The sequence below is a fragment of the Harpia harpyja genome, chromosome Z (assembly GCF_026419915.1).
Source record: "Harpia harpyja isolate bHarHar1 chromosome Z, bHarHar1 primary haplotype, whole genome shotgun sequence".
NCBI lineage: Eukaryota > Metazoa > Chordata > Aves > Accipitriformes > Accipitridae > Harpia > Harpia harpyja.
The window spans coordinates 85537632-85551406 of record NC_068969.1 but is presented as its reverse complement, the minus strand read 5'-3'; the positions used below and the strand labels follow the sequence as shown (position 1 = coordinate 85551406).

Genomic DNA, 13775 nt, shown 5'->3' with positions numbered 1-13775 from the left:
TTAGGGCAATTAAAGAGTTAATAAACTTGAAATTATTAAGTTGTTAGGTTCTTTCAGGTTATCATATGTTAAGATTTGCTTCTTTCTGAACACCCTTAGGTAGAAATGTTTTCATTACTACTGAAAACATGTTGAAATAATTTAAGAAAATCAAATCCAAAAAGAAAAAAAAAAGAAAAAGGCTTTTACCTTACAAATACTAATTTTTAATTTTTTTCCCAAATCAGTAATTCATAACAATATATTTTTACTTCAATTACACATACAGTTTTAGATTTGCAGCAAATTCATATTAAAAAAACCCTTTGTTTCAGTATTAAAACACAGAAGTGACACTTTTAGCAAAATATATAAATTTCAGAAACCTCTAATGCATACATGCTATTATTTTCATAATACTTGTGTACATTTGAGAGCATTGGGGAACTGGAGTGACTCAAACTAAAGTTTACAGTGTTCACATTTATCAAGTTTAAAATAGCAAATGAATCAGGAAATTGGCACTCTCTCAACCCAGAAAATAGTATTACTATGTGTAACTCTACTAGGTTCAACATGCATGTCTGTCCTGCACTTAAAGAACTTCCAAATACCTGAGATGTAAACTGGAAGACAAATACTGGCTTTTGTTTTCCCATCTGGCCTGCAAAGAAATCTATGATACTGTATTATTATACAAAAAGCTGCAAGTTTGTCACATCAAGCCCTTGACAGAAGTCAATAAAGGCATGGATAAAGATTTTCCCTATGCAATTACAATCCACTCGTTTGACTATACACCTGACAATTCAGTTTTTAAATTTTATCACTGTTTTTTATTTTCTCTGATGAGACACATTTAATTCAGTGTACCATGACTCAAAGATAAAGCTGAACTATGAACCAAAGAAAGACACTGTCTTCATTTGCTAGAAGTGGGTGAGTTTCTCTTTAGGAACTCACTTCTAGAAAGGCAAGAGTTTTCAAGGAGAAGGATGATTTCACTATTGTCAGTTGAATGGTGTCTTGGAAGTACCAACTCTGTCTTTGACTCTACCATAAAAAGTTCCTCCTTGTCATCAGACAATTCATGTGGCCAAACTTTTCACAGGTCCCAGTCCTGTTTCTCATTTTCAGAACAGTCACTTGAGACATAAGAATCCAATTTGCAAAATTGTTTGTGTGTACCCATCCAAAGTACATCAATGGGAAAAACAATGCAAATACATAAATTTTAGTTGTCTTGGGGCTGGGGGTGACAGTGAAGAGTAATCAAATCTCTAAGCCCCAATTTTCATCAGAAGAGGCGTACATTTGAGGCTAGTATCTCTGTGTCAATCACCCACTGGTAAAACAAGGAAGGTAACAGAAGTTCAAGTTAGAGCATTTACTTTCAAACTGAGTTTAGTATTTGAAATACTCCAATACTGTACTGAAAACCACTATAAAAAGGTTCAAGAAGAAATTTACATTTCTTTGCTTACAGTAGGATTTGAGATGAGGTACTAAAGATGCACAGTGATTGGGAAGAAGCTATTTCTGAAACTTCTCTCACTTGGTTAACATTTCCCATCTTACAGAATGAAGCCAGCCTTTTGAAGGAAAGATGAAAAAAGCAGTAATGAAAACTATTTACCATTATAAAAGCAAATCTAATCTGTGGATCTATTAATAAATACAAACCTACTGTACTCCCCCAAATCACTGATGCTCCCTCTTTGCCCTCCTTAACTTCAGCAAATCTTTCAACATAATTTTTACTCACTTCAGTGGGATCTTGTGCTTAACTTCAGGTTATCTGTGTAATGATTGTAAGTTATACTTTTATTTCCTATGAACCTGCTCTTTTATTGCTGCCATCTCCACGTGGAAAATGTCCAGATAGCCCGCTTTTGAGAACTGTATTTAATATAGACCATAGCTGATAAAACTGAAACTGTTAAGACACAGTTAAACAAAAAAGCTGAAGTTAGCCCTGTTCCTTAAAATGTGTGCGTTCCTGTTTTCCTTAGTTACAGTACATGTAGGTCTATATAGCTACATGTGTATTTATGTGAGGGGAAAGGAGGAAAGACTGAGACAAAGCACTTGCTACCAAATCTAAATGTACTTTGTAACTGGAAAAGAACCCCCCCAAACTCACATTAGTGTCCCTTCTGTACAGCAATATAATTACTGTCCTTTCTTTAAAACATTAATGAGCAACAGTAATAATAAGTTTGTAACTCAGAATTTCTTTTAAAAAGATATATGCAACAGCCAACTAACTCATGATCTATGAAGCTGCAAACTCACTTCTCAAATCGTTTTCAAAATATTAAAAACCGGACATGTTTTTTGTGTCTCTTTATTTGGTAAAGTGAATTTAATTTGCATCTGCTTTTGTTCTGGGTTTCTGGGTTTTTTATTTAAAGCAGCCTTGAGCTAAGAAATTAATATGAGGTCTGAAATCACATACAAGGAAAGAGTAATGTTCACTGACCTATGCTTCTACTGCTTTGTCCATGACACTGAAACTATGATAGAGAGCAGAAAATCTGTGCAGTAAGTTTCCTCAAAAGGTTGTTTAAAAATGGCATTATAAATGTTAGGGATTAAGTAGTACAATTATCTCCTGAATTGTTTTGTTAATAATTGATTTTAATATATAACTTGGGTCACTGCACATATTTAAAGATTTAGTAATACTAATTTTCTCAGCTTTAATGTCTAGTTATGATTTTCAGGTAAAGGATCTATACTTAAGTACAGGATCTAGTCTTATGAAATAAAGTGCCTGTGCTGCAGGCACATAAAATATCTTACAAATGTTCATTTATTTACTTTCCTTCCAAAAGAACTGATGTTTAGACATGAATAGCAATATTCTTATGGTTATATCCTCCCTGGCATACCTCACTGGGCCTGTATACACTCAAGCTGTCTTACCAAATATTTAAAAAATATACTCTCACCTTCAAATAGTTACATAATTTCAGTAAGTTTGGCCATCCATGTATGCGGAGCAGAGTATCTTGAAGCATACTTTACCAGGCTCTAAAAGTCTTAGTAGCATTCCAAATATAAATGTTTTAATATTTGCAAGTATTTCTAACAATCATAGCAGTCCTGCCTGTCCTCTTGAAAAAGGCAGGTTAAATTGTTAAAAATTTCCCTAGTAAGATTAAACTGCTCATACTAATCAATCTTAGCTTCACCTAAAACAGATACAAACCTAGCTTTGATCAAAAGAGCCACAATTATTTTGTTACATTTTAATTAATATTTTACGTAGGTAAATACTATAATGTGAATTTTACACTTAGACAGATCTGTAAATGTACAGTTTACCTTGGTTAGATAAAAAGTTAGGCTAAGTTTTAGATAATGTTTTAGACAGACTACTTAAATGCAGTAATTTAATACTGTAAAAAATGATTTCTAACCTAACCGTGTACATCGATGGCATGCAGGTAACGTACTGGAAAAAAAAAATTTTTAGACACTATACCTATTTTTTGGAGCTGCTAGGAAACATTTTAGTTTAGTCACTACCATTAGAATATATACAAAAGTCGGTGCACACTTAAATGTCTTTTCTCAATATTGACTGTTACTAACCAATTTTATCACCAGAAATTCTACTAGCTCCACCTGAAACACATCATCATCATTGAATAAACTGACTCAGTGTCAGGGTTTTACAGAACAGTCATGATTTAATGTGGGTCTATTGCTCAGAATAGCACAGATTGCTTTCTGAAAAAAAATAATTATAGCCAAAGGAGAACTTCAATCCAAGCAGGCATACGTACATAAATTGTGACTTAGAACTGAAGTACTGTTAACACTTCTAGTACAGTACCATAAACCAACATTATCATAACTAGCATTCTTTTCTTAGTGCTCTCCAGTCTAAAGGTCATGTGCAGATAAGCAGTAAAAGTTGCAAACAAGATGAGCACAGAAGCCTGAAAATATTTTGCAAGTTCTTCACTAAATCAAGCTAGATTTCAATTCAAGGACCAGTGTCACACCTCATATAAAACCCAAGTAACTTTATCCCAGAAAATTTTACCTACCTTAAAAATTCCATGAACAACTCCTGGTTTTTACAGGTTTTGTCCTGTAACAGATTTGTTTGGGATCTTAAACAATACTGTGAAACAGTATGTAAGCTGCACATAATAAAAAACACTGAAACATTCTCTACCCAAGAAAAAGTGAAATGCAATTTTAAAAACACTGTCAGATTAAACTTTTTGAACTGGAAGAAGGAAATTCACCTTTGATTAGGATTTCCAAGGTCTCTATCAGAAACTAAAGCATTTATTTTACAGACATTCAGATTTCAACTGCTTAAAACAAAAATTAAAATAATTTACCTGAAATTCTGGTATGGTAGACTTTGTGACACCTTTCCTCTTCTTTGTGATTGCTTTTTTAGATATCGATTTTTTTCCTTGTAAGATTAAAAGAGAAAAGCTTCATAATGCTGTTTGTTGTACTTCATTAATAAAACCAAATTAAATACAGACTTGAAAGTTAAACTATAACTAACAGGTGGCTGACAGCAAGTCATGTAAACATGATGAATCAGAACTAGACTCAGCAAAAGCAAACATTAAACAAGTATCTGTGTATGGCAGTCTTTTTGGGGGGGGAAGCGGGGGGGGGGGGGATAAAAGAACAAACCCACTACAGTGCCTACAATATACCACCTAAAAATTTAAGTCATAAAAGAAACATTCACACCACTGTTCTGAAAGGAGTGAAATCCAGAACTTATGCCACAAACTTAAGAAATATAGCATCTTACCTGCAAGATTTCTTCTCTGACACCATATACTGAACCACACATTAGGATCTGGGACCTCTGTATCTTATAGTAAAAAATACCCTTGAAGCACAATCAATATCTAGAAATCCCTGAATGAACATACTGAAGTTACCAGTGAAAGCAGATTACTGATTTGTTTTTCCTGGCTGTGCCAAAACCTAACATTTTAGAAGAAAGCAAACACCTTCCTACAATGCCCTTCACACCCAGCTGTGCTATGTAAGAACATGGATGTTACTAAAAACCTTTAATGTAAGGGAAGTGCTTTACTGCCTATAGTATCAGGGTTCACAAGTCACATACCCTTCTCAAACCAAGTAGTTATATCACCAAGCTATATATGCAAAATAATGGAGTTTCTTACGTCGTTATTTCTACATTCACATGGTAAACTGAAACAAGCCCACTTTTGACCTGTTCATTTAGCCCCAAACCATCACGCTAAGATGACAGCTGTGCTCACACTCAGGAGTCCTAAACAATAATTAAAAATCTTAATATAAAAAAAAAAAATCATACAAAGTATGTAGAATTCGTTGCCAAATAGAATCATTACAGGCACTTGGTAATAACACAAACACAGGCAGATCTGATATTTATATTAATGAAAATATTGGCAGGAATTGCATTTAACTTTTTCCTAACAGATGCTTGCTTGTGTGTGCAAATGCATATGTACCTATACACACATGTATTCATAAATGCCTAGGCATCTTATTTTCAGTTTATTATACTATCCTACTTTCAGTTTATTACACTATGAGTTTCCTGAACATCTTACCTGAACCTGAAATAAAACACACTTAAGAGACAGGGCACAGGGCTCGAAGGATCCATATTTGAAAATCCACATAAAATCAAACCATATAAAAATCAATAAATCAACCTCTTTTTGAAACTCCTCATACTGAACACATAACAAAGTTTAAAGAGCCCTCAACTACCAAAAATAAACACTCACAGATTTCACATTACAGGACAAGTGATAAAACAGAGAAGCGTGTTTATTAGAACAATCACCCAAATGTTTTGACAATGGGCAAAGAAGTCAGCATTTTTGTTATATATTTTACAAATCCAGCTGCATTGAAAACATAATTGCTACTACTGAGAACAGTACTGTCAATTTAACGAGCTAAAGCAGACATCTAATATAAGTTTTGTTGACAAACTGACTCAAAAAGAAGTCTGGTCATATGGTGGTTCCTTGTTATAGCCCTGTAAAAGAATGTTATCTGGCAAGAACATGAAGAGATAAAAACATGGGGCAACTAGACTGTCTTGCTTCTTTACAAAAAGAAAGACATCAACATAATCAAAATGAAAATTTTCATTTTATTTGAATAATTTCAGCATACTTTTCAGGAACTATTTACTTGAATATTTTCAGCATCAGGTGCTGTATGATGCAGTGTACTTCAAAAAATAAGAGTTAAGAGAAATATACCCTCCCTTCCCCAATATTTCATTCTGAAAAAAGGGGTACAAAATTGTTAGAAAGAATTATAATTAATTACTAAAAAAACAAAGTAAAAATTTCTTCCTTTGCAGCAGCATCTGAAAAGCATGCAGTAGGGAAGATATGGGGTAACAGACAGAACAAGAATTAAAAAAACCACTGACTAGAAGCACAAACAAAATGAGCCTTACCTTCTGTGTAAACTGAATCACGGAAAAAAAAGTCTTTAGACTATGACATATGAGTTATCATAAAGCATGCCTCCTAGACTATATGTACCATAAGACTTACACAATTCCCAGGCTGCCATCTGCCATGAACTAAGAAGATGTTTGTACAGAGCAGCACTACAGTCTCTTTCCCACTTTGTGACTATACACACCAGATGTTCTATGGTGCAGGCACATACCTCATACCAAAACATAAGAAAACACTACAGATATTTGCACAGTGGGAGCGAATTAATACATACAGCAAACTAACTTTGGAAAACTCATCTTCTACCTTAATAATGTCCTTGTAAAATACCAAATTGAAATTCAAAACAAGTTATAGCACTAGTACTGAGAATCTCTCTCTTTTAAAAAAGTTACCTCTGGTTTTCCGAAAATAGTATTTCTCGTTTGCTTTCCAAGCAAGGAATATAATAAAGGAAAACTTCTATTTTGTATTCCTGAGACAATGCAGCTGCACCTGTGTCCAGTTTCCAAATTGATATTAGTACCTAAAAGTATTCCAATTCACTTACCTTTAAGCAGAAAAATCTTTGGATAAAATTAACCAAGGATCAGATTTCCACAATAAAAATCTACTGAGAGCTGCTAGTTTAGATTCTCAGACCACAAGCTGACACATTCAGCAAAAACAACAGCAATGGTAAGGGACGTCAGCCTCTACTAGCTGCTGGCCCTGTCGCATGTAGCATAACCACAGGAATGCTTCATCCATGCCACCACAGAGCAGTCACTTAGCTTCAACTGCCAGGCTGAGGTGGGCATGGATTCTGTATGGAGGGTAAAATCACTACGGGGCTGAACAGGCATCAGCTGTGAGTGGCAACTTCTCAAACCACTCCACTGAGGTCTGCTAGAGGTCCTTTGCGCATAATCCTAGCTAAACAGACTATTTTAAATGGCTTACATTACTTACTTCAGCAGATGAAGTAATGCTTCTGAGAGCAGCTAGATGGATTTTGAATCACAGCACACTGTACCTTTCAGAACATACTCAATGTACAAATATATTTAATTGCTGATGGAGAGCAATCAGAGTTAGAAAAACACACCTAAGAAATAATGAAGAAAAAAAAATATTTCTAATAAGGAAGCTCATATGCATTATCTCTTCAGGTCACCTATTGCAATTCAATACACCCTGCTTGTTTCTCACCTCTCAGTCCCCAGCTTTTACTAGCCATCATTTATAAACCACTTACCAAGAATTCTACACATAGACAAAATAATAAAGTAATTTCAGTACAAAAATTCTCAGAGGGGGAAGGGGGAACAGTGGCTCAATAAATAGATTTCCATCTTTAGAGGTCTCCAAGTCACCACTGATCTGATCTGGTATTTCTGACAGTCCTGCTTCAAACAAGGACTCAGACTGGGTGACCTACACAGGTTCCTTCCAACCAGCTTTTCTATGGCTCTGTGACTCTTCCAAAGACTGCTTTGCACAGTATACATATATTAGTAACAAATACACAGGAATCAATAGCTCAGGACTGCACTGCACAGAAGGAAGATAAATCAGATAATGCTTTTGACCACTCAATTTCCTTACACTTCTCCCTGATCATTTAAGAATGAAATGAGAAAAACACTCTCCATCAAGACAAATTAAGAGTTTCCCAAACTAAAACAAGATGTCCAAAGAAAATAATGATCTTGAAATAGGTGAAGAGGCCTCCTCCTTCAGTAGCTGCAACTACATAAAAGCTGTTGTTAGGTCAACCATCCTGAGGCACTTACAGTGGCCTCCCTATCCAGCAACAGCTACAACACTAAATTATTTTTTGTGGAGTAGAGATATTCTTATTTGGACAAGTATTTGATAAATGTTTTATAAATATTGATAAATAAATATTGATTTATTCTTATTTCTGTCTCTACTATAGGGCAGTGCTTGTAATAAAGATTAAAGTTTTACTTCTTTTTGATAAAAAGTTCAAATTTCGAATATAGTTAACATTTCTTTGGGAAAAAAAGAGCTTCATTCCCCCTTGCCAGAATTATAAAATAACATTACTGAATTAAAAAAAAATTGTTTGTATTCAAATATATACACATCAAAACTATATATATATAAATCTACTTTGCTGCAAATGGAACTGTTCTAAAGCTAGGAAATGTTAGCCTATTCCTCTGTAACCTTACATTCACCAACATGATTTTACTGTGCCACAATTACTAATTATGTCTCCACATTGCCTTTTCCAACAGGCTCCATATCTCAGATGGGTTTCAGTTCAGAGAGAAAGAGACTATGAGACATTGCACCTTGGGTAGAAGTTGTAACTATCATCTCTTTTCCCCTCACATGCTGCAGGTGAGGATCAGCTCTTTTTGTACCACCTCCAATACTGACAGAGAGCTAAGCAGTTCATGAGATTAGGGAGGGGACCACTACAGACACCCAAGGCAAGAGCCCTTCCATGTTCAGTGGACAAATCAGGACTATGCAACAAATAGAGAGTCCTTTTCATTCTCTGCTAGTGAATAAAGGGAAAATACACATTCACTTTATTCTTCAAGCAAACTACAACAAATCTTCTCATAACTTAAACTATAATTCAGTTATCTGTGGATATAAACCAAAACTCTTTATTGATCTGAGGTATTATTTCTCTCCAATAACACGCTACCAACCTATACCTAGAGCTGGTAGCATCGGAGCCTAAAAGCTCAATTTGCATGTCTCCTGACTTCACCTGCTGAAATGAGCCACTTGGATATTAAACTGAAACAAGAACACTGTCAAAATGCATACAATCTGAAGTAAAGGACAGTGCAGCTGTGTAAAATTTTAGCTATCACATTATTGTTTTTTCTGAATGAAAACAAACTCTATCTTGCAGTAGGAATGCAGTAAAATATAGGTTTTCCACAGTAAACTTACTTGAGCAAGCCCTTAGCCATCTGCCAAAAAAGCTGAAAACTGTATTAAGCAGACACAAGTAACATTAACTTGGATACTGCTCTGTCCATCCAGACAGTGTCTGGTGCTTGAAGGACGATGAGGACCGAAACCTGCAGAGTGAGTATTAGTATAAGCAAGTAACAGAGGTTAGTGAAAGCACTAAAGAATGTGAAACAAATGCTATTCTGAGAAAAGCTGATTTCAAAGTAAGTGAATGTCGTATTGGAAAGCACTGAAATATCTGTACTGTTTGAAATAGTGTATTCCAGGTTTCATGTATGACTCAGTCTCAGAGTCATTAACATTAACTTTATATAACAAACTAAAACTAAACCAAAATAAGTAAGTCAAATAATTCAAAGGTGAACAATTTTTACATTACTGCTTTTTAATTTTTAATGCTAAATTAATGATCACAATAGGTGGAGAGGAAGAAATATTTCTTCCCTGAATAATCTCAGTTCCAAGAGATCAGATTATTTTATACTTTCAATTGATAGTTAAGAGTTGGTTTTTATCGATTTTCCTTCTACATATTTATAATGGTCATCAAGTAATTTTTTTAAACAACTTACTGCTGAAACTAAAAAACAAATACAGATCTACAGATCTTTCACATTTATTCCTTTTAAATAACACCACCGCTGGAACATTTCTGTTGTAAGATTCACTGGAAATCAACATTTTACTAGCCAACAGCTCCTTAGCCAGCTCTGAGAAAATTCTTAGATGTTATTCAAGTTCAGTAGGTCCAGAAGATATCTGACTGCCATACGTTTTCCTTTCAAGCCAAAACAAATTCCACAGATGTTAGCACTGAATAGAAGTGCAGGCAATTAACAAGGTAACATAAAAACTAGGGCCTGGACACTAATTATGAGCATCAAAAAACGCTCTAGGGAGATTAGATGCAAGTAAAACAGAAGCCATCTCAAATTGATTTTGCCATATGTGGGTGAAGAAGGGGGAATAAATAAAAAAATGGTATTTCAGATCTCATTTAGTCCTGTGCCTAGAGGCACAGAAACACAGACAAATAAAACACTAAGACGCAGAAATGCTCTTGACGTTGGTAAATTATCTCAGCACAGACAATACAACCCATTTATAAGTTATCATAACATAAATAATTTTGACTTGAAAGCAGGAATATTTATACAGATCTAGTAAAACTTTTTGTTATGAACTATGATATTTGAGTCCTCATGGCTCCTCCTTGAAGGACAACAGTAATGTTAATCCATGCTGCAAATTATAAAGTGACAACACAGAGCAATTTTTAGTTAAAATTTATTTTAATAATAATTTTTAATAAAAATGCAATTTTTACCACATATGCAGCAGACACTCATTACCTCAGATGGGGAAACAGATGTTTTTGACATCAAACACTAACTCAGTAGTATTTGCCACAGTAAAATAAAGTTAAGTTAGTCCCTTCCAATTGCAAGAATTCCTGTTTTCTCATTACATTCTAGCAGCAACTCCACTGTTCTCAAATTGAAAAACTGGCCCTATATTTTCCTGTTCACAGATTTGTAAAACACATTTCATGCCTTTCAAAGATTTGGCAATTACTGAGCATGTCCTGTTTTCTCTTTATTCTCCTAATCTTCTATCTTGCTCCCAACAGCTCCTCTTTTAGAAAATATAACATGCAACGATCTGGAAAATTAAGCATTACTATAGACTTTTGAAGCTTCCACATTGACACCACATATGCTTTTATACAGTCAAAACAGCAAAGCAGGTCTGAACAAATGCATTAATAACGCTGCTTTACCGAACAACAAAAGTAAACCCAATAAAACCTCAGCAGTATGTTTCTGAAGATACTGACACTTCAGCTTAATGCAGAGTACATTGTTACAACTTTGTAGAATACCTCATTTAATGTTTTCAGCATGGTTAACAGGTTGTTCCAAAAATAGAGGCTAGATAGCACTCCAAGAAAGTTTTTACAACTTTGAAGACAGAAGTGGAGATTAAACTCCCAAGGACAGTACACCACACACTACAAAACTGCTGTTAAATTCATTTCTTCACATTCAAGTAATGCTTGATTTTATACACAAAATGTAATGGTACTCTAAAGAAATAAAATATACTATGAAATAGGCTTTAAGCAGGTGGACTGCTATGAATCTTTCACAGCACAAGTATAGGGCATAGAATTTACATCAAGGTTCTTCTTAAGGTGTGTGCTATATTGGTGTTTTCTACACCAACTGGAATAAAAGAGATTGAACTTACAGTTACTTCAATTCTGCTTCGGGGACATCACAGTTACTACAAGCAGCCTCTGGTCCCTCCTATTTTCTCAACCCTATGGATGTTCTGAATTTCATCCAATCCCTGTTTCAAGCATGCAAGCACAGAATTCTCATGCTTTTGTACTGTGCCTTGCACTGCAATCTTTGTTGTACCCCATGATTTACTTCTGCATAGCTGCCTCAGTCCAGATCCAACAAGCCTACCACCATTGTCACAGTCCAGTTCAAGGATTTATAGCCTAATTTATCTAACTCCAGTAATAAAGTAACATTTAAAATGACTGTGTAGCATGCAAGTAATTTACAGAACTACTCTCTCTGATTCTTTCCATTATATTCAGTACTACTCTGTCAATAACATTGACACAGAACACTGCCACAGTAATAACCATCACCTTGTTTCAGAGACACAGATTTAATAAAGTGGTTATATCTTCCTTTTTCTAACTTGTAAGAAAACCTCATAACTATGGCAAGGCTCATGACATAGCTGTGTTCTCAAGTTTTGCTCACAATAGTTATGGGAAGTTTTCAGCCAAAAAAACTGCAAAACCAGTCTATATTCATGAACAGTATCTTTTGGGTACCACTGCTACAGCAAGTCAGGAATGTGCAAATCATCTCAACAGAAACATGAACCGTGACTCAAAGTTAAATTTAGCTGCCTTAGAGAACCAATAGTACCTTGTTAAAAAATACAGAAAAGTACTCACTTTTACATTCCTGATGCTCTCTTCTGTCTCCTGTACTTGTAAAGAACATTGTGAAGAGTGATTATGACTATGATAGATTTGAATCAAGTGGTTTTGTGAATTCAGAACAAGTTTTACCAAATCTCTCTCTCTGTTCTACAGAGTATCTTTAAAGAGAAGATAAAACTTCAGGAGAACTTTGAGAAATACTACTTAGCCTTAAACCTTATGAAACATTACAAAACAGTAAGACGTTAGCATGAATTCAGTCAAATCCTGTTCATTTCAGCCTAACAGCTGCAGGACTAACGGACACTTAGAATCATAGAATCATTTAGGTTGGAAAAGACCTTCAAGATCATCGAGTCCAACCATCAACTATGCCCACTAAACCATGTTCTGGAATACCTTATCTACGCGCTTTTGAATACTTCCAGGGACGGTGACTCAACCACTTCCCTGGGTGGCCTGTTCCAATGCCTAACAACCCTCTCAGTAAAGAAATTTTTCCCAATATCCAACCTAAATCTCCCTTGCCACAACTTGAGGCCATTTCCTCTTGTCCTATCACCAGCCACCTGACAGAAGAGACCAGCACTCACCTCACTACAACCCCCCTTCAGGCAGTTGTAGAGAGCGATAAGGTCTCCCCTCAGCCTCCTCTTCTCCAGGCTAAACAACCCCAGCTCCCTCAGCTGCTCCTCATAAGACTTGTGCTCTAGACCCTTCACCAACTTGGTTGCCCTTCTCTGGACACGCTCCAGCACCTCAATGTCTTTCCTGCAGTGAGGGGCCCAAAACTGAACACAGCCCTCAATGTGCGGCCTCTCCAGTGCCCAGTACAGGGGACAATCACCTCCCTGCTCCTGCTGGCCACACTATTTCTGATACAGGCCAGGATGCCATTGGCCTTCTTGGCCACCCGGGCACACTGCCGGCTCCTATTCAGCTGGCTGTCAACCAGCACCCCCAGGTCTTTCTCTGCCGGGCAGCTTTCCAGCCACTCTTCCTTCCCAAGCCCATAGCGCTGCATTGGGTTGCTGTGACCCAAGTGCATGACCCGGCCCTTGGCCTTGTTGAACCTCATACAATTGGCCTCAGCCCATCGATCCAGCCTGTCCAGATCCCTCTCTAGAGCCTTCCTACCCTCAAGCAGATCGACCCTGCCTCCCAACTTGGTGTTGTCTGCAAACTTGCTGAGGGTGCACTCGATCCCCTCATCCAAATCATTGATAAAGATATTAAACAGAACAGGGCCCAACACCGAGCCCTAGGGAACACCACTTTTGACCCGCCGCCAACTGGATTTCACCCCATTCCCCACAACCCTCTGGGCTCATCCATCCAGCCAGTTTTTCACCCAGTGAAGAGTACACTTATCCAAGCCATGAGACGCCAGTTTCTCAAGGAGT

General features: G+C 36.2%; 1 protein-coding gene across 4 annotated transcripts in view; it reads right to left on the bottom strand.

Moving 5' to 3' along the window:
- The window catches only part of KIAA2026 (KIAA2026 ortholog), a 54718-nt gene that overhangs the window by 25036 nt on the left and 15907 nt on the right, over positions 1-13775 (bottom strand). For all 4 annotated transcript variants that reach the window (XM_052777143.1, XM_052777142.1, XM_052777144.1 and 1 more), the window contains one exon: positions 4344-4420. In XM_052777143.1, coding sequence (XP_052633103.1) covers positions 4344-4420 — 77 coding nt within the window. The remainder of the gene's footprint in view (positions 1-4343; positions 4421-13775) is intronic.